A 27,001-nucleotide genomic window follows, 5' to 3' on the forward strand; every position below is an offset into this window, starting at 1 on the left:
CTGATTGATATTGGGCAGATTACACAAATTCTTTAAGCCTCAGTTCATTATCAATAAAGTGGAAATCCATCTCCTTCCTCCATCATTCCCTCGATAAATGTATAATGAGTGCTGCCTGACAGGGGCTGTGCTAGGAGACAAGGTTCCTGGGTGGTGTAAATGGTTTGCCCTCGACTCATTAACCAAAAGGCTGATGATTTGAATCCACCCAACAGCACTGTTGAAGAAAGCCTTGGCATCTACTTCTGTAAGGTTAAGCCATTGAGAAAACTCTACGGAGCACAGTTCTACTCTGAAGCATATGGGGTCGCCATGAGTCAGAATTGACTCGAAGGCAACAGGTTGGTTTGTTTGTGCTAGGAGATTTGTTAAGACATAGAAGTCTGACCTCATTCTGCTTTAATTGTATGTGCATCTGTGGGCTGTTCTGAGGATTAAATGATATAATAGATATAGAGTATTTAACATAACCCCTGGTACACTGCAAGCCCTCACAATATGGTAGTTCTCCTCCCTCACTGTAATTACTACAGAACCACTTTTAACAGTCGCTTAAGTAGCTAATTCGCTGGCTGGATCAATGTTTTCAATTCCCCCTGTAAAATGGGCCTACAGCATGCTAAATACAGCTAGTAGGCTAATCTCTGGTGCACAAGCACACTTCTTTCTGTTTCTTTTGGTTGAAATTCATGTTTATTGACAGTCAGCTGTCATTGTTCCCAAATCTCTTAAAGCTAGGTATACTTGTTTAATATCATGAAAAATGATGAAAAAAAATGGTATGAAAGGAAAGAAAATGATTGCTTCATATGAAAACTAAGTTGGATGTTTTCAAAAGATTTGACCAAGAATTGTCAAATTAAATGTGAGAGAGATAAAAGATTGGGGGACAATCATAAAAATCCAGAAGGATCCTATAGTCAGATTGCTTCTCAGGTTTCTACACTCTCATTCAACCTCAAGAAAAATAAAATTAGACATGGTCTTTGTCATTTTGGGTGTGGTTTCTAAAACAAATATGATAACCCCCAATCAGTAGACCCACACTCAAATATAAAGCTTAGGCCTTTCCTCAGGCCCTTTATCAAACTTAGCAAATGTAGTTTAAAATATATTTTCATTTTTTAATATTGCTTGCCTTAACATTTCTGATTTACCATCAACTCTTGGCCCCACAGGTATAGAATAAGAGGGTTCTTTTGTATTTATTTAATGCAATAGCACGTTACCTCGTCCCCTGTCATATTTTCATAGGTAAGAAAACACTCTAAGAGAAGGAGTGACTTGTTGAAGCCTACAGAGTTAGTATTGCTGAAGTGGGTCTAGAACTCAGGTATGCTCTGATTCCATCACCTCGGCTACCTCGTGACAATAGACAGGTAAATGCAGCTCAGTTTCACTCAGCATGGCTTCTATGGCTAATTACCTGTAGACGGACAGAGTGCTATCTGCCTGAGTAAATGGTACGTAAGGTGCTTGAGAACAAGAACTTAGTCTTATACTTCACCATACTCCCCAGCACACCCTGCATAGCACCTGACAGTAAATAATTTTTATTTTTAATTGATAAGTTTTCTTTCCTACTTCATCACGAGGAAAGAGATCGGGACTCCTTCATTTCTGAAAACACCAGGGTCACGTGGGGTTTAAGCAGGGGAGAAATTCTATTGTGCCTGTCAGATTGTGTCATTGAGAGCTCAGCCTCACTGATTGGCACTTGCTCTTCCCTTGTCTCTGCGGCAAGATGAGCAGCACCCTGCTCACCAGATGGTTGTTTGTTCCACCGGCCACCTTTGCTGCATCCTTGATTTACTCCAGCCCAGGAGTGTCTCCAGCATTCACGCTGCAAGGCAGCTCCTGCCAACAACTTTGCCAAATGGCTCCTCTCAAAGTCATGGGCTGCCCAGACAGACTGGCTCCTCCATCTGCAGAGCTTTTGGCAAAGAGACATTTCCTTTTCTGGCTCCGCCTCTTGGCTGCACCAGAGCCATCCTGCCAGAAGGATGATCTGACCCATCAGTAAGTACATGGCAACCTGGAGTTCTGGGGTCATTAAATGCCCATGTCTGTATCCCCCCAATATTACCCCTGAACTCAACATCAGAACGTACCAAAGAGACCTAGATGATCACAAATCCAGACATATTGTACCACAGAAACATAGAGCCAGAAAACTTTATAGAGTGCCTATCTTCCGTCTCCCCCTCCAACCTCATTTTAGTAGATTAGAAACCTGTAGCCCAGAGAGTAAAAATGACTAATTATGGCACCAAAACTGGGAATAATACCCAGGTCTTACGATTTGCATTCTACATCACGGCTTATGATACTGCATTGCCTCTTCAACTTCCCTCACTTCATTTCCAGGTTTTTGATGAAAACTGGACCCTTTGGATTGACATTGATTCAAAAGAGTATTTCTTTAAAAAAAAAAACGAGTTTTCTTTTCTCCGTGTCAACATCAGGATTTTTTTTTTTTTAAACAGGTGTGTCCATATACCACATAAGAGTATGAGCTTTAGAATCAAATAGACCTGGATGTGACTTCTGTTTTGACACTTACTGTTATGTGACCTTGGACAAGTAATTATTAATCTCATTCTGCTTCATTTTTTTCATTATAATTGGGGATTAAGAGCTGTGTCAATGCAAAGAGCTGTGAAGCTTGAATGATAATATTTTAAAGCCCCAAGTCTGTCTCTGGAGCATAGCAAACCCTCCTCAACTACCAGCAATCAACATTTGAGTCTTTACTTACACTCAAATCCACAACGGTCTCAGTCTCGGGAGATGCAGTACTGCACGCATGTACACAGGTATGCCAGGCATTCCCATTCTTTACATTAGGAAATCCAGGTTCACAAGGTTAAATGACTTATCCAAGATTGTGCAGACAAGACATGGAGGACCAGAGATTGCTTCTTGCCATTTTGTTAAGAAATGGGAACCAGCATTTTGACTTTCAAGTTGATACAATCAGGAAGGTAAGAGTTGCACAAAAACATACGTACACGGACAATCAATGCAGCATCTTATGCAATAGAAAAAACTGGAAACAATTTTACATTCACAAGTGAACTCCTAAATAAACTACGGTTCTAGGGCATTATGCAACCCCTGAAAAGAAGGAGGCAGACCTAGTTATCCTGGTATGGAAAAATCCTTAAGATACATTGTTAGGTGGAGGAAGAAACAAAACAGAAATAGAACAAATAGTATGATTCCATTTAGGCAAACAACCCACCCCCCAATGATTTACTTGTACACGTACACTTAAATGTATGAAAATGCATAGAAAGGTGGCTATGAGGAAGTATACCTAACTATGGACAACGGTAACCCCAGGGCAGGGAAACGAGGTAAATGCGGGGATGGCAGGAGGTACATGCTTTGTTCTGTTTACTTCTATAATGTTTGAATCCTTTCAAGTAAGAAAGTACTTATGTATTGTTTGCCTAAAAAGACATAAAGGCAGAGGGAAACCGGAAGGAGGCTCAACGATACAGCTGACGTGAACCAGCAGGATGCCTACCTCAGGTTGTCCTGGCCCCAGTGTGACTTCTGCAAATTACATGAGCAACGTTAATAAGCCTTTCCTGGTGATATTTTGTACTTAGGGATACCAGATCACCTGGGCCCTCTCAGCATCTTGCTGTAATATTCCCAATTAGGGTCATTTACAGCTTTTCTACCCTCTGCACCCCTATACATCTCTTGAGGAGCACAGAGCTGAGCCCCTACGTTAAGTAGGCAGCCAGGTGTTCTGTGATGGACTCAGGTTCATACGCTTTACAGGAATTCACGGCAGCTTAATGAGCAGTGCTCAGTGGTGGAGGCTGTTAAGTGCCCCAGCATCAAGCCTGGGTACAGCTTGGGATACATCTTTTCACAGGTAAGGTATTCACTGACACATTCCAACTATCAGACCCCATCTTTCTCAGGTTAAAATCTGCTCACAGGAGTCCCTGCAGACCCCTAGACTCCACATATCTCTTTGCCCCTTACCCACATAATCTCCTTCATCTCCTTATAAATGTTGCCAGCAATCAAATCTCTTTATTCTAAGGCACAGAACTGAGAGGCTGACTTCTCCCTATACACACATATCCCTTCCCATTTCCCACAATGGCCCTTCCACCATAGAAACTAATTAAAACTACCTAGTTTTTCATGGATTTCACAAATCCATAGCCTATCGCCATCTCTCACAGCTCTTTCCATAGTGAACTTGGAGTATAAAAACTCAAGGGTTCCTGGATTATTTAAGACAAAGTTCCTGGTGGCCTTGTAGAAAGAGCCTGATCTTTCCTTTGGATAACTGGTCTGTAATGTCAGAGATGACTTTCAGCATGATTCTAGAGTTCCATTGGAAAAGCCAAAGAAGGAAATTTGGTGGTGAAGAAGATATGTTTGGTGAAAGCAAACTCATCTCTTTAACATGGGATGAGGGGAGCACGATTGGAGAGCTGCTCTGGCCTGAGTGAGGCCTCAGACACCTCCACATTTATGCAAAAGGACATGCTGCCACCACACAGCTGCCCCTGCCCTAGTCCTTTTGCTCTCATCCAGGCAACTGATTGTATGAGTTGTAATCAGCCCTAGAGAATGGGGTCTAAATGGCCCAGTGGGACCATCTCATCTCAGCCTAGGGAACAGCACTGTTAATGTTCTAGCCTGGGGTGGAGGTGGGGTGAGGGACACAGAGAAGACTATAAAAATCCAATGAGTTCTCGCATCTTGATTGCTCAATTCCATACGTATCTTCCTTTTTTTTTTTTTATTATAGAATAATTCTACAGTAGAGTGAATCTACAAGAATAAGTCAGATAAGAGCTCTAGCACTGAGTAGAGGAATTCAGCTGCCTCCTTACGGAGTAAGGGGGAGAGGCCCAGAGATGTGCACTGCAGTGCTGGGGAAAGATGGAATGCATGAATCAAGCAGAACTGACTCACACCATGGCAATGTCTGCAGAGGAAGGAACTCAACCTGCATTTTTTTTTCCCCTAAAATCCTGATGAAAGGCAGCATGGGTGGGCAAGGACCATGGGCTCCAATCTTGGCTCTGCCACTTTACGAGTACGTGACCTTGTATGTGACACAAGTTTCTTTGCTTCTCTGAACCTCCAAATGTCTTATTCTGAAAAATAGGGCTAATACAACCATTCTTACAGGGTTGTTGTGGGAGACTATATGAGTAAACATATGAAAAGTACCTAGGATAATGCCTGGAATACAGACAGTACTCAAGAAACATTAGTTTCTTTCCCTCAGCTAATGTCTAAATTGGACCCTTAGCTTCTTCTTAAATGCAAATGTCAGCGTCTCGGAACGTCAGTCTACAGCTGTGTTCTTTTCATTGAGCATTACCAATATTTTGACAGGACTGGCCTAATATTATTCACCCTAGGTTCTTTGGTGTGTTTCTGACCAGCTCTCATAAAGGGTTTGGGATTGGCCCTGGGGATCTAGATGCTAATGATGAATACTTGCTAGTGATTTTCAATGCAGTCTGGTTATTATGTTTAGCAGCAGAATATTTCCCATCCCCAGAAAGACCATTTACACTAGTATAAGGCAGCTTCTTCCCACCTTTCATTTAAAATTTTTCTAAGAACAGCAGAGAGCTCAAACACTCATCCATATGCATTGGAAACACCATTCTGATCTGGCATTTGCATACAAATACCAAAGCAACTTAAGGGGTTACAAGGCAGCTCTCCATCATAGGACACCATCTCCTTTTATTTTTTCAGTGCCTTCCCAGCACTTTGATATCAAAGGGCATTTTCCTGTACCTCACTAGTTTTATTCATCAGTTTTCCTCTTCCTTTTTTTTTTAGCATTATGTGGGATTGAGGGGGGCTGCTTACTTTCTCACATTTATTCTTGTGCCCTTAGGAAGCTGTAGCATTCCACAGATAGCTCAGCTCTCAAGTTTGTAGATCCTCAGAATGCAACCCTCACCCAAGACTGGATTCTTAGTCCAGCACATTGCTGAGAAGTGGCCACATAACTTTGTTCAAATGATTTCAGTGTGCGGTTAATTACTGCTTACCAGGGCAGTCTATTCCACTGTGAGGTACTTCATGTTACAACCAAGCCAAAATCTGTTTCCTTGAAATTGTTACTCATGGGCTCAAATTCTGCCGTCTGGAATGCTCTTCCCCAGGCATCCCATTCAGTCACATGGTTTTAAATACCATTAATATGCAGCTGATGTTTAATCCTAAATTTATATCTCTAGTCCTGGTCCGTCTTCTGAGTTTCAGATCCAGATGTTCCACTGCTTACTTGAGAGTCTTACTGTGAGGCTAGATGTCTCACAGGCTCCTCAAAAAAATCAATTTCCAACGTCTGTTTCCCGTTTCAGGAAAGAGCCCTACAACGCATCCATTCTCTTGGCAAAATCCTGGGAGTTGTCCTTTACACAGCCTTTTCTACCCACACCCAGTCTATCACACCAAGTAAGTTCTATCCATCTTTCTCTAGAGTGTGTCTTAAATCCATCTCATTCTCTACATCTACACTGCGGCCTCCTAACTATCCCCCTGTTTTCACTCCTAGTCAGTCTACACCTTGTCCTTGCCCCTGCCATACACCACAGCCAGAATGAGCTTTTGAAGAAAACAAACCCGATCATATTTTCCCCCTGATCAAAATCCTCTAATGGTTTTTGATCCATCTTTGGATACAGTCCAAACTCCTTACGGTCAACAAGGCTTGACATGATCTGATCCCTGAATACCTCTCCAGTGTTCCCCCCCCCCCTTTTTTTAATTGTACTTTAGAGGAAGGCTTACGGAGGAAGCTAGTTTCTCATTAAACAATTAATACACATACCGTTTTGTGACATTGGTTGCCAACCTCTCGACACGTCAACACTCTCCCCGTCTCGACCTTGGTTTCCCCATTACCAGCTTCCCCATCCCCTCCTGCCTTCTTGTCCTTGCCCTTGGGCTGCTGTGTCCATTTAGTCTCATTTTGTTTTATGGGCCTGTTTAATCTTAGGCTGAAGGGTGAACCTCAGGAGTTACTTCAGTATTGAGCTATAAGGGTGTCCAGGAGTCACATCACCAGGGTTCCTTCAGTCTCTGTCAGACCAGTAAGTCTGGTCTTTTTTGTGTGTGTAAGTTAGAAATTTGTTCTACATTTTTTTCCAGCTCTGTCCAGGACCCTCTATTGCTATCCCTGTCAGCAGTCTGTGGTGATAGCCGGGCAACATCTAGTTGTGCTGAACTCAGTCTGGTGGAGGCTGTGGTAGTTGTGGACCATTAGTCTTTTAGACTAATCTTTCCCTTCTGTCTTTGATTTTCTTTATTCTCCCTTGCTCCAGATGGGGTGAGACCAATGGAGTATCTTAGATGGCTGCTCACAAGCTTTTAAGACCCCAGACGTTACTTACCAAAGTAGAATGTAGAACATTTTCTTTATAAACTGTTATGCCAGTTGAGCTAGATGTTCCCAGAGACCATGGTCCCCACAGCCCTCAGCCCAGTAATTTGGTCCGTCACAGAGTTTGGATGTATCCATGGAGCTTCCATGACCTTGGACTAGTTGTGCTGGCTTTCCCAGTATTGTGCACTGTCTTACCTTTCACCAAAGTTACCACTTATCTATTGTCTAGTTAGTGTTTTTTCCTCTCACCTCGAGCTTCCCTTGTAACCATCAAAGATTTTTTCTTTTTGTGTGTAAACCTTTTCATGAATTTTTACAGTAGCGATCGCATATGATATTGTCCTTTTGTGATTGACTTATTTCACTCAGCATGATGCCCTCCAGATTCATCCATGTTGTGAGACGCTTCGCAGATTCATCATCATTCTTTACCGTTGTGTAGTATTCCATTGTGTGTACATACCATAGTTTGTTTATCCATTTATCTGTTGATGGGCACCTATGTTGTTCCCATCCTTTTGCTATTGTGAACAATGATGCAATGAACATAGGTGTGCATACGTATATTTGTATAATGGCTCTTATTTCTCTAGGATATATTCCTAGGAATGGAATTGCTGGATCATATGTTATTTATTGCTTTTCTCTTAAAAAGCTATTTTTTTGTCCAACATTTTATTATTAAAACTTTCAAACAGTAAAGTTGAAAAAATTCACAAGAATATTCATAGACCTACCACCTAGATTTTACCATTAACATTTTACACTGGCTTTATCACATATCTATCCATTTATCCATCCCTCTATCTTTTTTTTATCACATATCTATCCATTTATCCATCCCTCTATCCGGCTACTAATTTAGCTTATCTTCGGTGCATTCCAAAGTAAACTGCAGGCTCCATGTTTATTTTTATCACTCTTACCCTTGCTCCCTGCCCTCCAACCATTGTAACCTTTCCGTTCCTTGAATCTGTCAGACTATATTTCATATCGCTGGGCTTCTACACCTATTGTTCCTTCTACCTGAAATGCCTTCAGTTCTTGCTTATTAATTTCTAACTCACCCTTCAGGTCTCAGCTTAAACTCTCTTTGAGAGGCTGTCTCTGAATCCTCAATCTAAATTAAAGCCACTTTATATATGCTGCCATGCACCTTGTGCCTTTCCTGAACATCACTTATCACAATTGGTAACTATATATTTATATGCATAAATATTTGTTTAATGCCCACCCCTCCAATAGGCTGGAAGCTCCATGAGGACAGAGACCTTGTCTATTTTGGAACATGCCATATCACCTCTGCATAAAGTCAGTAACTATTTGCTAAAGGAATTAAGCGAAATGAACCAATAATTGAAAGGTGCTACTGGAATAATTGAACTTGTTCTTCCTCTAATATGTCTTTCTAAACATCACTGTCTTTCTAAAGCCTCTGATGCCTTACACTGCCAGGGTATAACCAGCAAATACATTACATTAAGGTAAATTACTAAACAACAAGAGCCAGGGCTAGAAGCTGGGCCAAACTATGAAGGGTTTTAGTGACCTCTCCCTGCTCTCCATTAGCCCTTCCCCTCAAAAAAAGCACCCCAAATCAATGTGAAATCCAAGAAAAAACAATCATTTGCTATGTACATACAGGTTATGTAATAGTAACAACAGCCATAATTTATTGAGGGGATATATTAAGGGCCTTCTTTGTATACGAATGGCACTGTCAGGAATGCTTCCCCTGTATTAAATAAATTTCCCTGGTAGATAAGTTCTATCATTATTTTCATTTCAAAGCCAAGAAAACAGAGAACAGAGCAGCTATTTTAAAGCACATTCTCTAAATTCTCTTTCTAACCAGATTGCCTTTCCTATAAACTCATCCTACATAGAATATTCCGTTTGTGTCCCGTTTGAAAGTAGAAAGCGTAATTAAAAAATCTCACAGACTGCTCTAAAGGAGTGAGGGTTTTCCTTGGCTCCAACAGAAGCCCAAAAATATAGACAGACATCTACATATAGATCAGAGATATTTGAGAGATGAACCCTTGGTTAGGAAACGCAGTCCCATATCTGAAAAAGCCAGTGGATCCATTGTGTTGACTTTATTTTCATGGTCATTCCAAGTCCACCCAATGCTCTTCCTCATACCTAATCCCACACACACATTTTCAAATGATCTCTATAAAGAATTTTACCTCCGATAGGAACACAATTTACACACAAAACTAAAGCCATTGTGATGTTCCCAGTAACAGGAATTAAGGGTTAAAGGAAAATGAGGCAGTTCAGAATTTCCTAGTGGAAGATCCTGGGCTTTGGACAATATTCAGTTTGATGACAAGCTTTTCCACTGACTATCTGTGTGACCTTGGCCAATTAGTAATATCTCCAGGCTTCAGTAGCCTCAGTTTCCTTATTTAAAACTGGAGTAATGGATTTTGAGATATTTGATCTGGTAATGCAAGCCACCAATAAGGCTAGTGGCACCACCGATCTGTGGTATGACAATATACCAATGAGAATTAGTTTATTGCGAGAGCCTTTCCATTAGGTTACATGAGGAACCTCTGGTTTTCTACATATGACACAGAAAAACGAGAACAAACCCATTAAGACTTTTTAACTATCACATACCCAAAAAACCCAGTGCCGTAGCATAGGCAAGCCATAATCATGCTCGCAAGCCTTATCTCACAGAAATAAGGGGAAAAAGGCCAAATACAAGACTCACCTAATAGAATGCTCAACCTACAGAACATTGAGGCTCCAATTCCAGTCTGCTGAACTTCACACATTTTAAAAGTGATCCACCTTAACGCTAAAAGCATTAGAACCAGAATAACGCACAGTCTATGAGGTCCAGAGGCATAAAAAGTAGCTGGTATATAGTTACACTAATAGTCACCAAAGGGTTTTAAAGAAAGGAAAGACAGCAAAAGGAAGGGAAGGGCAGTAACTTAAATGTCCAGAATAAAAGAAGAGTAACAGGATATTCTTTAACAAATGCACTTCATGTACGTTTTTGTTGAGAGAGGGGGAGGGAGAGAGGAAGAAGGAGAGAAGAGGAAGGGAAGGAGAGCAGAAAGGAGGGAGGGAAGGGGAGAGAGAGAGAGAGAGAGAAAGCCTGGCTAAAAGTGTCCTTTAGCATTTGCATTGCTCTTAGCTGGGTGAACTTGCCTGCAGCTACCACTTACAATGCAAATTGAGCTTAGAGTCCTTCACACTAACTACACAGCAAAAACCTTTCGGCTTTAAATAGAATACTGCAGTGTGGAGTGATCTGAGCTCAGAAGAAAAATTCAGAGATAAATGCAAAGGAGATTTTTTTCTGGGGGGGGGGAGGGAAACTCTGACATCTCGGAGCAGGTAGGAGAAAAATGCAGACATCATAAAGGAAACAAAAATAAAAACAAGGTTTATAGAAGAACCTAAAAGCCAATTCCCCAGTAAGCAGTTTTAAAAGCGAACTTTTGGGGCAAGGCCACAATGAAGACAAATTTAACAAAGACTATTTTGATTTTCTGGTACTCTTTCAAGGTGTACTGGCATTTTCGTAAGTATTCAGAAGAACGTGATGGATTCTTCTACCTCTGACCAGACTAATTTCAGGAATGTTCTACCCCACTTCTTCTGCTATTTACATTGTCCAAATTCAACTTTTTTTCTTCCCATACTGTCACTAAAATCAGGTAAAGAAACCTGGAAACCTACTGTGAAATAAAGGTTTGGCTAGTTTTGTGGTTTTTAGGGTGTGTTTGTTTGTGTGTGTGTGTGTGAAAGAGAAGAAGAGAGAGAGGGAGGGAGAGACATGTTGATTCTCACACATTAAAATACTTTAGAAAGCAGAGTTCTTTGCTCTGAACTCATGTTTCATTTTTGTCTATATGAACCTGGATATCCTATCCCGAATCAGAGTTTACAAAAATGCTGTCCTAAAATAGGAAGATTATATAGTATCCTGGGTCCTGAAAGCAATAAGGAAAGTAATTTTTAACTCATTTCTCCTTTCTACAAACAGACAACAGGCACCTCCTATACATATGGGCCCAATGTGGCCATCTACCCAGCTTGGTAAGTTTCCTTTGCCTGTGCTTTGGAACATAATGCAACATACAAGAATGCATGAAGTCAGCTCTCTTTGTAGTCACAAGCAGAAAGAAATGTTCAAAAAAATCCACAGACACAAGAACAACTTCTTTCTTGGATGACATGCTCAAATACAGAGCTAGTCATATTCTACCTGGTAACTGAGTCAGTGATAAAGCCCTAAGACTGAAGGAGAACATCTTACAACCATGTTGTCATCATCGAATAAAAAGAATCCGGAAGTATGGTGCTTGGTTATGGGGGAACGATAAACTGAACATCTTAGAAATCATCAGTAATCTCCTAGAGGCCAGAACTCACATAACTCTGATTAATCTGTCTAGCACCATGGACAAATTAGGCTTGACAATAATGATGATAAGTGGAGAACATATTTGCAATAGTGTGGGGTATTCTTTCTATCTTAAACTTCCAGGGATGTTTACAGAAGATGCTACCTTTACCCCCAAATTTTCTTTTTATTTCTTTCAGAGCTGATCTCTTTCTCTCCCTACACATCACATTTCTTGAACAGTTTTTGGATTTGATGAAATACTATAGAAATACAGTATCAGAGAATAATAAGAATCATCTTAAATTAACAGACCTTTTTACAGTGTCGAAAAGCACTTTTGAACATGTTTCCTCACATAGATATTAAAATGTGAGACTTCATTAAACATTTTATATGAGTGGATAAGGATGAAGGCCTACAGGTAGAAAAGAGCAAAAATGCAAAAGTTTTGGCATGTGGGAAAAAAATGCCTCTATTCACACACAAAAGGCAGAATGAGATTTCACCTGCCGACTTTCCCTGCCTGCCTCCAAGGCACTCAGGTTAATGTTAGAACAAGCTGGGAGAGAGAGAAAAGACAATTTCACCTCTTGGCAAAGCTCAGCTTGCTGAAGCCTCTTGCTTTCTGCTGGCTGTTGATTCAGCAGAAACTACCGCTGCAGAATTCATAATGGTGATTTTTAAAGGCCCCACTGATCGCATCGCTCGCCCCACGTGTCAGACCACTAGCTTGCCACCGAACACTATTTCTCTAGCCACATTTTTATTTCTTGCTAAGGCACTTCCAAGGGGAGAGGGGCCTGCCCTTTTGCAAAGGGCCTTTTGGGGTTTGGATTGTCTGGGCAGGTAACCCGGCCGGCCGGAGAGATGAATGGGCAGGAAACGAAAGCATGTCCTCCCTGCAGCCACTGAAAGAGACATCTTTCCGCTCAGGGAGGGGCGGACCCATGGTCCTTTTGGGCCCCTCCCTCCTTATCTCCCAAGACCCCTATGAGGATCTTGGGGGAGGGGTCATCTGCTTTTCTGGGGTCATTTTTCCGGCCGGTGGCCCCACCCTGAAAATCCTAAGCCCCGAGGGCCTTTTTAACTCCCATGGGCTCCAGTCCACCTGCTGCTAAACGCCGAGCTCGCCTCGCAGAGCCTGGATGGATGTGGGGTGCACTGGCGGGCAGCCTCCGCGAGCCAAGCCCCGGCCCCAGCCCCTGGGCCCGGAGGAGTCTCCGCCACTAGGCGCCCAGCTGCGGGAGAAGCACGGGGATCCGCAACTTGCGCCCAGCCCCAGCGGCGGAATGCGGCGGAGCCGGCGTTACCTTCGGTAGCATAGCTGTGGTCGCGCAGGAAACTGTTGTTGATTTTGCGGGTATCAATGTCCTCCTCCATTGACAGCAGGCTTACTTGCGTGGGAACCAGAAGCCGGCAGACAAGTATCCATGATCCCTCCCCGCAGCCAGTCTCACAGGAGAGGGGGGCAGGGGAGCCAGTGGGACTGCACCATGGTCCGAGCCTGAGGAGGAGACGGGGAGGCGGAGAGAGAGAAAAAATAAAAACCCAGCAATGGAGCTGTCACCTCCTCCACTCGGGTTCTCTCTGAGGCTGCGACGGCTCCTCCCGTGGTGCGCTCACTCCAGCTCCAATTCCCAACGAGGATGCTGCGCCTCCGCTGCCTCCTCGGGGCCAAGATGCGCCGTGCCCCTAGGGGTCTGGTCCCTCCCGCCCGCCCTGGAGGCGCTCACAAGCCGGGCTGGGGAGATGCCCAACAGGTTCCCTTCGTTGGCAGCCGCTTCAAAATGCAAAAAAGATCACTCCTCCCCCCGGGAAAGCGGGCAGCCGCGACAAAATGGTGCCTTTCTGGACCCGAGCTGCAGTGGCGAGATGGTAAGGGCAGGATTCAGGCCGGCCTGGCCCGGATGAGAGTGCTGGTCCCACGGGAGGGTGGCTCCGGCAGGCGGTAGCTAGAGAAGCCGGCGGGGAGCTGGGCAGGGCGCTGCGGCCGGCGCCAGCGCACTCACCCTCACACGCGCGCACTCGCAGCTGCCGCTGCTGCAGGAGGAGGCTGGAGGCGGCTGGTGCATTAAAGGCGAGGCTCCTCCCAACCACGTCAGCAGCCCCAGGACTCTTCCCCAGCAGCGGTGGTGGCCGAGGAATAGGCTGCGGCTGCTCTCTGCTGCAGTGGGGCGCACGCAGCCGTGAACCCACACCTGGTAGCAAGCAGCTCGGTTGCAGGTTCACAAGGAAAGCATAGACGTGCTCTTCTCACTTTCCCCCTCCCGGGCACGCAGCAGCTGATGGTCATATCTATGCTTGCATCCAGAGTCCCTAGCTTTCTGCTTTTCTCCAGACACCTGTGTTTCAGGACAGCAAGGGGAAGTAGGTTTCCATGGGTACACAGGAAGTCTATATCCAGGTCTCTTCTGCACACCCTTATGTGAATGTGTAGTTCCTTGGTGAAGTTAAAAGGCGAGGCCTGGGGCTCCAGAAGGCTAAGAAAGAGGGATGAGAGCGAGGGCAAGAGCTACCCAGAGCCCTGCTTAAGCCTTCTTTGCTAGGCATTGAAGGGGAAGCAAGGGTCAGAACTTTGCAACTGAGATCACATCTGATTCCTCCATTCCAAACAGCAGCAAAATATCCCCTGGGAACTGCAGTAAGCTCGTATTTAGAAAAGCGTCTTCTCTATGTCTGCACAGGTGGAGAGAAGCACAATCAACCAGTAGTCAACACAGCCGGTCTGAAAAAGTCCACCTCCCTACCCCTCTGCACTTTGTTTTGAACACACTGCTGCAGCCCCTCAGTTAGGTTTTGCTTGTGGAGACACAACACTACGGGAACGTCTTATGTTTGCTTTTAGACATGGAAGGTACATTGAAGAGAAGGGGAGACCTGTGTCCGCAGAGACACTGCTACCCCAGAGGGACAAAAAAGAGGCCTGTCTTCCTACTTCAACTGGGAGGAAAATATAGAATTCCCCCCGACCCTGTTCCCCAAATTGCAAAACAATTCCTCATTTGAAAAAAAAAAAAAAAGAGAGAACGTTATGTTTATGAAACAATCGAAATCATTTATGAAACGACCAAAATTACTAGAAAGCCAATTTGGAAAAGAAATTTCTCTAATTTCCCCTGGTTGAACGTATTTCAGTGGGTGTCACTACAGGGATAGACATCAGCAAATGCTTGCTCAGTTAAGCTCCACAAGTTTAGCTAGATGAGCCCAGAGGGAACTGAGAGTTAATTATGTACAATGCTTCAGCTAATGCAATTTACAAAGTATTTGAAGTTCAAAAAAATGGGAAAACAAGTCCTTAACTGAGGTTGGGAATTGTTGTTAAATTTCCATGAAGAATAATTGCTTCTTGCAGGTGGAAAATGGCATTGTCCCCATCTTCAGAAAGTAGAAGTGTATCTTTGAGAAGAGAGTAGAAATGTATTTTTGGGGGGGAGGTGGCGGGAATTCATCTTCTAACAGATTCCATTTTATTCTTGTCTGGTGGTTAAGTCTTACATGCTTGTGTTAATATTTGTTCAAAATTTACGTATAAAATTCCAGGAAGAGATAAAGACTGGAACAGGTTGATTTAATCCATTTCAGGTACTTCAGTACTAGTTGCTGGTTCTTCCTCATGCTAGCTGCATCCATCCCCAAGGCTCTGGTGTTTAGTCCACCTGCAGTTACACAGTCCAGCTTCTCTTAGAGATAGGAGAGTGGAGGAGGAGAGAGGTGGCACAGTGGGAAAAAGCTAAGATCATCTCTTAGTGCGTCAAAGTGGTGAGAATACATTTTGCCTTCAGTTGAAATGAACTTAAATTGCAACAGGAGGCCTCGGTTTAGTATATGGGTGTCTTAGTCATAGTCATAGTCATCTAGTGCTGCTGTAACAGAAATACCACAAGTGGATAGCTTTAACAAAGAAAAGTTTATTCTCTCACAGTCCAGTAGGCTAGAAGTCCAAACTCAGGGCACTTGCTCCAGAGGAAGGCTTTCTCTCTCTGTCAGCTCTGGAGGAAGGTTCTTGTCATCAGTCTTCCCTTGGTCTGGAAGCATCTCAGCACAGGAACCTCAGGTCCAAAGGACATGCTTGGGTCCCAGCACTGCTTTCTTGGTGGTATGAGGTCTCCACTCTCTGCTTGCTTCTCTTTCCTTTTATCTCTTCAGAGATAAAAGGTGGTACAGGCCATACCCTAAGGAAACTCCCTTTACATTGGATCAGGGATGTGATCTGGTAAGGGCCTTACAAACCCACCCTAGTCCTCTTTAACATAAAATGACAATCACAAAGTGGAGGACAACCACAGAACACTGGGAATCAAAGCCTAACCAAATTGATATATACATTTTTAGGGGACATAACTCAATCTGTGAGAATGGGAAGTTCTCCTCCTTGTCTTCCTGGAACATGGGCTGCAACTAGATTGGAATAGAGCTGAGTGATGAATCAGGCAGACCCAGGTTCACTGGCCAGGTTCTGCTTAGGGAATTTTCCAGTGTAACCAATAGGGCCTTCCATAGATTGGACCTCTGGGCTTACCAAATTTTCCCTTTCATGTTTTCTGCAAAATTCCTCCTGGTTTTTTTTCCATAGTACAAGCATTTTTCTTAAGACTCAAGTTCTGAGAAGGCAAGTATAGATCTCTATTGATTAAGCAGATTCCAAGTTTTCTATTGTGCAGCCCCTCCGTGGTGCAAATGGCTTGGCTGTTAACTGACAGGTTGGAGGTTTGACTCTACCCAGAGGCACTTTGGAAGAAAGACCTGGAGATTTACTTCTGAAAAATCAGCCATTGAAAACACTGTGTAGCACAGTTCTACTCTGACAGACATGCGGCCACGATGAGTCAGAGCTGACTCAATGGCAACTGGATTTTTATTTTGTGGACCACTCTTTTCTACTATGAACAGTGATGAGCTAGTCTCTCTACCTAAAATCAGGAAAAAATGAAGCTGCTGGCCTTTGCTTTCCTATAGTGACATGTGATAAAGGAGGTAAGGAAGTGAAAGGAGCCCAGTGCAATCTTGTGGCGGTGAGGGGACTACATAGACCATTTCTCTGAAAACTCACTGGCCTCTTTCTGTTCCTCCAATGAGCCATGTTCTTTTCAAAATTTTGCACATGCTGTTCCCTATGCCCCTTCCTCACATTCTTGGCACCTTTCAAGCTCTCAGCTGAACTATTCCTACTTCATGGAGGCATTTTTCTGACCATACCACAACCCCCATCTCTGGTATTTTTCTGTCTATACACACACACACGCACATATATTTTATACTTTTTATAGCATGATATTGCAGAAGCCCTGGTGGCATAGTAATTAAGAGCTATGGCTGCTAACCAAAAAGTCAGCAGTTCAAATCTACCAGGTGCTCATTGGAAACCCTATGAGGCAGTTCTACTCTGTTCTATAGGGCTACTATGAGCCAGAATTGACTTGATAGCAACAAGTTTGGTTTTTCGGTATAGCACATTGTGGGAGAGAGATGTGGCAGTCTGCTTAGGTAAAGATTTACAGCCTCAGAAGCCCTATAAGGCAGTTCTACTCTATCCTGTAGGGTCACGTCACTATGAGTCAGAATTGATTGGATGGCGGTGGGCTTGGTTTGGTTTATAGCACATTACATTTTGTAATATATGTGTACTTATTATTGTCAATTGTTCCCACTGTACCTCCAACACTGAGTGTCTGGCACTTAGTAGTTACACAATAAATATTTCTTGAATGAATGAATAAATCACTGAATTTGCTCAGTGATATTAGGATTTTGTAGCTCTACCCTTATTAAAATTCATGTACATAAAAAAATTGTCATGAATTTGAAATTTTCTAAATTGTAACCTTTATTCCTAGTGAAATAATTATTTCTATTCATTCATACATGCATATGCACCCGAAATATTTACTGAGCATTTACTATATGACAGAATTGTTCTAGGTGCTAGGGTTACAGGAAAAAAAAAAAAAAAGTCCCTTCCTTCATGGAACTTAAATTCTATAATCAGATTTAATAACATGAGATTATGTAGACATATAACAAAAGCATTAAAATCAACGAACTATAGAACAAAATTAAACCTCTAGGCTCTGATATCAAGCAAAGCTGATTTTCTTCCACTTATTGTGTCCTTGAGCAGGTTATAAAATCTCCTTAAGCCATGGTTTCCTCCTCTATAAATTAGGGAATAGTATCTGGTTCATAGAGTTATTGTGAGGATTCAATGAGATTATGCTTAGAAAGGATAGATTGCTATTGTTCAGCATTTGCTTTTGTTATCATTGTCTCCACTGATGTCCAACACACTGTCTCCACTGATATCCAACAAATATCTACTATGTTAGACACTGGGCTAGGACTGGAGCTTCAGCAACATCAATGCATTAGGGAGGCCATCAGGAAGTTTCTACCATCACGAAACTTAGCGTCTAATTTAGAGTCTAAGTAATGTAAAGGGGTCACAGGTTCCAAAAGAAGAAGCAGGGAACTCAGAAAGCACACAACAGACTGACCCAATTCAGGCCTATGCTTCACACAGAAAATGCCAATTACAAATACAGAGTCTTCTGAAATTACCCAATTCAGCATGACAGCATGTGACACAATTTTTTTGTCACCCTTGTCATAGTCCCCCTCCCCTAACATTCATATATACCCACACCTTAGGTAGGCTAAGGCTTCTTATGCCCAAACTTTTTACATCATCCTGTCCAATCGTCACATGAAATATCTACGATTAAACATTTTCTGAAAACTTTTGACCTAAGTCAGTCTGGAGAGTCTTAATACAGGCTTAGGTGTCAGACAGTCCTGGTTTGTGTTTCCAGCTTAGGCATTTATGAATTTCATGACCTTTGGCAAGTAATTTAACACCTCTGAGGCTCTGTATTTGAAGAGTGGAAGAAAGCTATAGGAGCCACTTCCCAGGGTCCTCGGGTGGCTGCAGAGACAGTGTAAAGAGAGCACTTAATTCAGGCTTGGCCCCCAGCCAGGCTTACTAAAATATTGGTTCTATCCTCCGAGCAGTGCCTCTTCTCCCCATCTGCAGTGAATCTGAGAAATGCACTCGTAGTCAATCATTTACGAGAACAAAAGTGACCTAGAAACGTGAGTTTTCCCACCTATCGATCTGTCTTGATGAGCAAGTGAAACTGGATATATGAAATTTTGCCATCTTGCAAAAGGCCCTGCTTAAGTCATGAAGTCCCAAGCAGATGGGAGGAGTTAGGGTTCTCCTCGCTCAGTTTTCACACTATGTGTGTGTAGACCACATCCCATTTCTTTATTGAGGAATCGTATGGAATCTCTGTTTAGGATCGTGAAGTACTAAATGCACAGCTGTCTCCCTGAGGTCGTTTAGGTGCTGACTGCCTAGAGGATGAACTCTCGAATTTGTAGCAAGGTTTACAACTCCTTCGTGTGCATGCTACATACAACATGTGAAGCCATATGAGTGATCTTTGAGCATAGTATTTAAGCTAGGGAAGGAAAATTAAAACTTTTGCTTTCAAAGGGTTCTATTAATTTTAAACTCTAGGTTCTTAGTGGATTTTGCTTACTAACATGTTCCCTCAATTATTCTAGTACAGAAACTTATGAAAATACACAGCGATGTGCTAGAGCCAGAAGGTACTGGCTGTTGAGAGCCAACTGTGCCTACCATGCACATCTTTTCCCAACTCCATTTCCAGTGACATTGTGTTAGTAGTTAAAATAGGAAATCTGCCATGGTGGGATATTTATATCATGGGAATAATTTTAAAAAAGTTATAAATCAAAGCTTTTTTGGGGGGGTGGGCTGGGGGGAGCCGGTTGTTAAACATTTACCAGCACACCAGTGGAAACACATTACTTGATGATGTTCTGCCTTCTCTCCATTTGCTACACCTGAGCCAACATCTTTCCACTCATTCTTGTTATCTTTCTAAAGTTCCCTCCATTTGCTCGCCATTAAGTCTACGAAGCTGCATCACAGTTCCAGAATATTCCATCATCCAACCAAACACCTGCCATAATGTAAATAACTCTTAAAACCCTACCTTTATCATGAAGTTTTCCCATACTTATCAGAGGAGACCTGATGCTTTTGTCTGATCTCTTCCAGTCTGGTTATGAAACTGCAACTGTGGCCATGTGGGTAATTGCCAGGCTCCTAGACCTGGCAATGTACAGAACATTAGGTGCACGCCCACTCTCAAGGAATCGCTCTTTTCTACTGACCAGGCCTCATTGTCACCTTGCTCTTTCCCTTGATTTGCTGAGATGCAAAACAAAAGCATCCACTGAGCCTAATTTCACCAACAGTCTTTTACTTGCCTAATAGGCTCTTGATGCAATGTGAGAGAAGGTACAAAAACTAAGCACCCATATCTGAGAGCCTGAGAGTAGACATCCTCTTGTATCTTTTCTCATTCAGTGGTGTTAGAAGAAATTAAACTCAGGCTGCCCACGACAGGATGATTTTAATATGCCTCATATCAGTTAAGCACAAGACGAGGATTTCCAGAACCAGTTTAGCAATACCACAGGGAATCTCCTAGTATCTGATTATATTTCTCAAAGAAAACTTTTAGTATAATTTAAATAAGAACATACATTGGGAAATGTCTTTAGACATCTTTAAAATATGTCAAGTAATAACACTTCACAGAATTTATCTTAAGGAAATAATCACACATTTGGACAAAAATTTAGCCTAGCAATTCCACCGCAAGAGAATTAAAAAACATATGCTTATGTATAAACTTGTACACAGATGTTTCCAGAAGCATTATTCACCATAGCCCATAGGTGAAAACAACTCAAATGCCCATCAGCTGACGAACGGATGGACAAATGTGATATTTCTGTGTCACGGAATATTATTCAGCCATAAAAAGAAATGAAATACTTATATATGCCACGATATGGGTGAACCTTGAAAACATTACACTAAGTGAAAGGGGTCAATCACAAAATAACAAGTGTTGTATGGTTCCATCTATATGAAATGCCCAGAAGAGGCAAATTCAAAAAGATAGAAAGCAGATTAGTGGTTGCCAGGGGCCTTGGAGTAGGGAGAAGGGAGTGACTGCTAATGATTTCAGGATTTCTTTTGGGGGTAAGAAAAATGTTCTAAAATTAGATAGTGGTGATGGTTGTAAAATTCTGCGAATATACTAAACACACACACACACACAAAACCCACTGAATCGTACACTTTAGGAGGGTGAATTTCATGATATGTGAATTTTATCTCAATAAAGCTACTATTAAAGATAAAAAAAATCACTGCTATAATAAGACACTGTTACTGCTGGGAATATATTAACTGTGACTCTTGAATCATTTCCGACTCATAATGACCTTATAGAACAGAGTAGAGCTGCCCCACAGGGCTTCCAAGGCTGTAACCTTTACAGAAGCAGACTGCCGCATCTTTCTCCTGTGGAGCGGCTGTGGGTGTGAACCACCAACCTTTTGGTTAGCAGGTGAGCACTTTACCACTGTACCACTAGGGCTCCTTGGGAAATATAATAGTATAGGAAAAAGTTAAAAGTACCCAATGACAAGGATATCCATGTTACATTGTTGAAAAATCACACAATATATATTGAATGATTCTATTTTTTGTTTAAAAAATGTATGCATGCTAAAAGAAACATACCAAAATAATAGCAGTAGTCATCTGTGGTTTTCTCTTTCATTCATATTTTTGTCAAATGAAATTTAGGACGTGTAACATTTTTGTAGTAAAAAAAATTTTAAGTTTTTTTTTAATGCTACAAGACACTTTTAAGTGGAAACCTTGTATTGAAAAGACCAAATCATTTTCTTCATACCAGGAAGCTGAGAGACTCTGATATAAAAATGTATGTGCTATTAAAATGTAGAGAGAGCTCTGTCCAATAGAATTACAATGCAAGTCACATTTATAATTATAAATTTCCTAGTTGCCTCATTAAAAAGTGAAAAAAAACAGATGAAACTAATTTTAATATATTTAACCAAACATATCTAAAATATTATAATTTTGATATATCAATATAAAAATTATTGATGATATATTCTTTTTTTATGCTAAGTCTTTGAAATTTCGTGTACATTTTACACTACTGCACCTCTCATGCAAACTAACCAAATTTGAGTGCTCAATAGCGACACAGACTAGTTGCTATATTAGACAGTTGTATTAGACACCAAAGGTAAAGGAGAACAATTCCAAATATTTTACTTTGTTCACAATAAGTTTTAACATATTCCTAAAAAGAAAAAATTTTACCTACTAAGGACTTGAATTAGAATGCAATGCTTAAACCAAACTAAGCAACGTTAACCTGTTGAACCTGATGACTATTTTAAGTAATGCAAGCTGAATACATACACACATATGTACATATATATGTATAAAACCAAACCTGTTGCTGTCAAGTCGATTCTGACTTATAGCGATCTTATCGTTCAGAGTAAAATTGCCCCATAGGATTTCCGAGGAGCAGCTGATGGATTCGAACTGCTGACCTTTTGGTTAGCAGTCGCAGCTCTTAAGGATTGCGCCACCGGGGCTCCATATATATGTGTGTGTGTGTGCAAGTGCGGGTGTGTGTGTACATATGTATGGGTATTATATGTATATATGTACACACAACACACACCCACACACACTATATAATAGAAAGTTTGAATCCAGCCTGTTATTTTGCCCTAAAACTAATAAAGTGAGTGAATAGAACTTTAAGAAGATCAACATACAAAGTGTTGAGATTATGCTGTATGAAAAGCTCAGATAGGAATAAAGATACAATACACTATTCAATCACTGTTATGGAAGACAGCTTCCTGGCCAACTGACTGGAAGAGATCCATATTTATGCCTATTCCCAAGAAAGGTGATCCAACCAAATGTGGAAATTATAGAACAATATCATTAATATCACATGCAAGCATAATTTTGCTGAAGATCATTCAAAAACAGCTGCAGCAGTATATCAACAGGGAACTGCCAGAAATTCAGGCCACTTTCAGAAGAGGACGTGGAACCAGGGATATCATTGCTGATGTAGATGGATCCTGGCTGAAAGCAGAGAATACCAGAAGGATGTTTATCTGTGTTTTATTGACTATGAAAAGGCATTTGACTGTGTGGATCATAACAAACTACGGATAACGCTGTGAAGAATGGGAATTCCAGAACACTTAATTATGCTCATGGGGAACCTTTACAAAGATCAAGAGGCAGTTTTTCAGACAGAACAAGGGGATACAGATTGGTTTAAAGTCAGGAAAGGTGTGTGTCAGGGTTGTATCCTTTCACCACACCTATTCAATCTGTATGCTGAACAAATAATCCAAGAAGCTGGACTATATGAAGAAGAACAGGGAATCAGGTTTGGAGGAAAACTCATTAACAACCTGCTTTATGCAGATGACACAACCTTGCTTGCTGAAAGTGAAGAGGACTTGAAGCACTTACTAATGAAGATCAAAGACCACAGCCTTCAGTATGGATTGCACCTCAACATAAAGAAAACAAAAATCCTCACGACTGGACCGGTGAGCAACATCATGATGAACGGAGAAAAGATTGAAGCTGTCAAGGATTTCCTTTTACTTGGATCCACAATCAACAGCCATGGAAGCAGCAGTCAAGAAATCAAAAGACGCACTGCACTGGGTAAATCTGCTGCAAAGGACCTCTCCAAAGTGTTGAAGGGCAAAGATGTCACCCTGAAGACTAAGGTGCGCCTGACCCAAGCCATGGTATTTTCAGTCGCATCATACGCATGTGAAAGCTGGACAATGAATAAGAAGACTGAAGAAGAGTTGACGCCTTTGAATTGTGGTGTTGGGGAAGAATGTTGAATATACCGTGGACTGCCAAAAGAACGAACAAACCTGTCTTGGAAGAAGTGCGGCCAGAATGCTCCTTAGAGGCAAGGATGGTGACACTGCATCTTACATACTTTGGACATGTTGTCAGGAGGGATCATCAGTCCCTGGAGAAGGACATCATGCTTGGCAGAGTACAGGGTCAGCAGGAAAGAGGAAGACCCTCATTGAGGTGGATTGACACAGTGGCTGCAACAATGAGCTCAAGCGTGACAATGATTGTGAGGATGGCTCAGTACAGTGCAGTGTTTCATTCTGTTGTGCATAGGGTCACTATGAGTCAGAACCGACTCGACGGCACATAACAACAACAACAACAACAAAGTTCAGCACCTATGACTTCAATTCCAGCTAGGAGAAGAAGCCAAATAGTCCAACGTCACTGCTGAAAAAATAATTTTCACAGCTGGGCATCTGGAATGAATTATGCCCATAAAGATAGAGAAATTTAGAGGTTAGAAACTATTAGTCACCTTTTTAGATTGTATTAGAGAGTAGGACTTTGTGGTTACATGATCAGTGGATTCATTTCTGAGTACTCGTTGAATTATATACAGCATTGCCTTTAGCACATACATGTGAACAGTTTCGCATGTGCAATTGAGCACTCCCTCCTTCCTAATTACCCTTTCTTCACTGATTCCTGGGCACCACTTTCTCTTGGTTCTCCTGCTACCTCAATGCCCATGACTTGTGAGGCTCTTTTGCTGGTTTCTCCCCAGTGCCCTGGCTTCTAAATGTACTAACGCCCTAGAGTTCAGTCTCAGATCTCTTCTCTATCTCCATTCCCACCTTAGATGATCTCAGGCATTCTCTCAGCATTCACATGATGACAAAACCCCAAACTGGAATTCTGAACACAGCCTCTCCCCTGAGCTCTGGACTGACCTGACATTTTACTCAACTTCTGATTCAGCCTCCAACATACCTGCCCACCATCCTGTTCCTGAGACTCAAAACTGGTATCATCCTTGATTCCCCTCTCTCTTATCCCCCACATTCTCCCAGCCTATCAGCAAATCCTGCCAACTCTAACTTCAAAGCATATCCAGAGTCCAGCCATTTCTCATCACCTTCACTGCAACTACCACATGCCAACAACCATTCTATTTAACCAGAATTTTTTCCATAGACTCTAACTGGTCTCTGATTCCTCCTTGGCCCCCTACAGACTAGTTTCCAGGCAGTAGGCAGAATGGTGCTTTTACATGCAAATTGCTTCTTGTCAGTTTTTCTCTCAAAGCCCTTTAGTGGTTTCCTACATCATTCAAAGTAAAAATTCCTTAAAATGCTGGACAAATCTGACTCCAGGTATAGCTCTGTCATTATTTCTTTTCACTTTCCACCTGCAGTGCCATCAGCTCCGGCCTGACCCTCCTCCCAACCCATACACATAGAAGCACTTGTCTCCTTGTTTTCAAACATACCAGGAAGACCCCTTCCATCTCAGGACCCTGCAACTCTTGCTCCCTCAGTTCTGAGTACCTTCCTCCAGACACTAGCATAGCTGAGTGCTTCACTTCATTCAGGCATCTGTTCTAGTATCAACTTTTCTGCAATGCCTTCATTGACCACTCTATATAAAATGAGATAATGCTCCATCTTCCCGGCACTTCCTATCTTCATATCTCTACCAGTAGCCACTGGGTGGATTCCAACTCATAGTGACCCTATAGGACTGCTCCCATAGGGTTTCCAAGGCTGTAATTTTTACGGGAACTGACTGCCACATCTTTCTCCTGTGGAGCAGCTGGTGGGTTTGAACCACCAACCTTTTGGTTATCAGCCAAGTGTTTAATCACTGCACCACCAGGGCTCCTTATATCTCTACCCAAGAGTATATACTCATTTGGTTTGCATTATTACTCCCTAGAACATAATTGCGGGATGACAGGACTTTTTTTTTTTTTTTGGTTGTTGTTCCCTGATGTATCTCTAGCACTTAAAATGGTGCCTGGGATATATTGGTTATTCTAAATGTAGCTTTTGAAAAAATGGAAGAGTGAATGTCTGCTTGCTTAACAATGAAGATCGATCAGGAAGGAACTTTGATTGAACAGTGAACTTAGGATGCTGAACACACATCCAGCAAGGTTCAAGCTAAAAAGGGATTTAGAGACCATTAGGTCCAACTCATCATTTTGCTGATGAGGAAACTGAGGCCTAGAGAAAAGTGACTTGCCAAGATTACCCAGTGAATTAGAGGCAGATTTGGAGCAGGGAACCTGAGGCCTAGTCTCCAAGGTTCACCTCAACAAAATAAGTCTTCTCAACTTTTGTTGTGATGGATTTATCACTTTTTCTTAAGATGGTTAGTAAAAAGTTATTAGGTAATGACAATTAAAGCTGTATGTTTACCAAAGTAGCTTAACTCTCCATTATTTTAAGATTCAAGGGGAGAAGTGAATATTTTCTTCCAAATGTCATGCTAGGGCAACCCTTGTGTAAAGATATGAAGTAACAGAACTTCTCTTCATCTCACTCATCTCTGTTTCTCTGCTCTGAGGTGGGTCAGACAGATCTTTGGGAGGGGCTGTATCAATCTCCCTGCCCCACAGTTGCAGAGGTTTGGGAAGGAAGCCTTATGCACACTCAGAGTCAGATCTAATTATCTTCTGCCTGCTCGCTATGGTCTGCCACTCTCTCCTTTGCAGGGAAATAAGCACCTTTGTAAGCTACAAGACATACTACGTGATAAACTTAATCCATCACGTGGGAAAACACTTAGAAAAAGTTAGCCAGTTATGAAACCAAGATTGCCACCCTGGCCATTACTAACTACACTTGGGTGATAGGTAACAGAAACCAGAATTCGAGAGATAGATGTACCTTGAATTTGTAAGCAAGGCTCTGTTTTTTAAATTTAATAAATATGTATGGAATAAATACTGAGTAAATATAATTATATTAAACAACCCTTAGAGACCTCTGCAGTACCAGGACTAACAAAGGTTGATAACCAAAGTTCATGAATTTACATCTAAAAAGTATCATCAGCTCTGATTTTAGCATATTTAAGATCACAGAAGCCTTTGAGATTTTGGTGAAGGATTGAACTCTCCCCAGAAGAAAACAGTTTAGAGTACTTCCTGTTCTGAAGTGCTGACTCATTGTGTCTATTTCACAGATAGGAAAAGGAACAAAGGAAAAAAAAAAAGGTCTGGGATCAAAGAATGGTACAAATTTGAATGCCAGTATAGAATTACAATGTCAATACCTCCCACGCATATTTTTATATGGAGAATAATCACTGTTGTCATTAGGTGCCCTCCAGTCCATTGTATCTCATAGTGACAGTATGCAGGCCAGAACAAACTGCCCAGACATGCGCCATCGCCATCTTCATGATCATTGCTATGTTTGAGCCCATTGTTATA

The 27,001-nt window shown here is 41.9% G+C and overlaps 1 protein-coding gene across 1 annotated transcript in view; it reads right to left on the reverse strand.

Annotated features, from left to right (window-relative positions):
* Positions 1-13,328, reverse strand: part of PPP2R2B (protein phosphatase 2 regulatory subunit Bbeta) — a 326,027-nt gene extending 312,699 nt beyond the window's left edge. The window contains exon 1 of the mRNA XM_023550368.2: positions 13,085-13,328. Within this exon, the coding sequence (XP_023406136.2) occupies positions 13,085-13,154 (70 nt within the window). The 5' untranslated portion in view covers positions 13,155-13,328. The remainder of the gene's footprint in view (positions 1-13,084) is intronic.
* Positions 13,329-27,001: the final 13,673 nt, after the last annotated feature.

The sequence above is a fragment of the Loxodonta africana genome, chromosome 2, assembly GCF_030014295.1.
Source record: "Loxodonta africana isolate mLoxAfr1 chromosome 2, mLoxAfr1.hap2, whole genome shotgun sequence".
In the NCBI taxonomy this organism is placed as follows: Eukaryota; Metazoa; Chordata; class Mammalia; order Proboscidea; family Elephantidae; genus Loxodonta; species Loxodonta africana.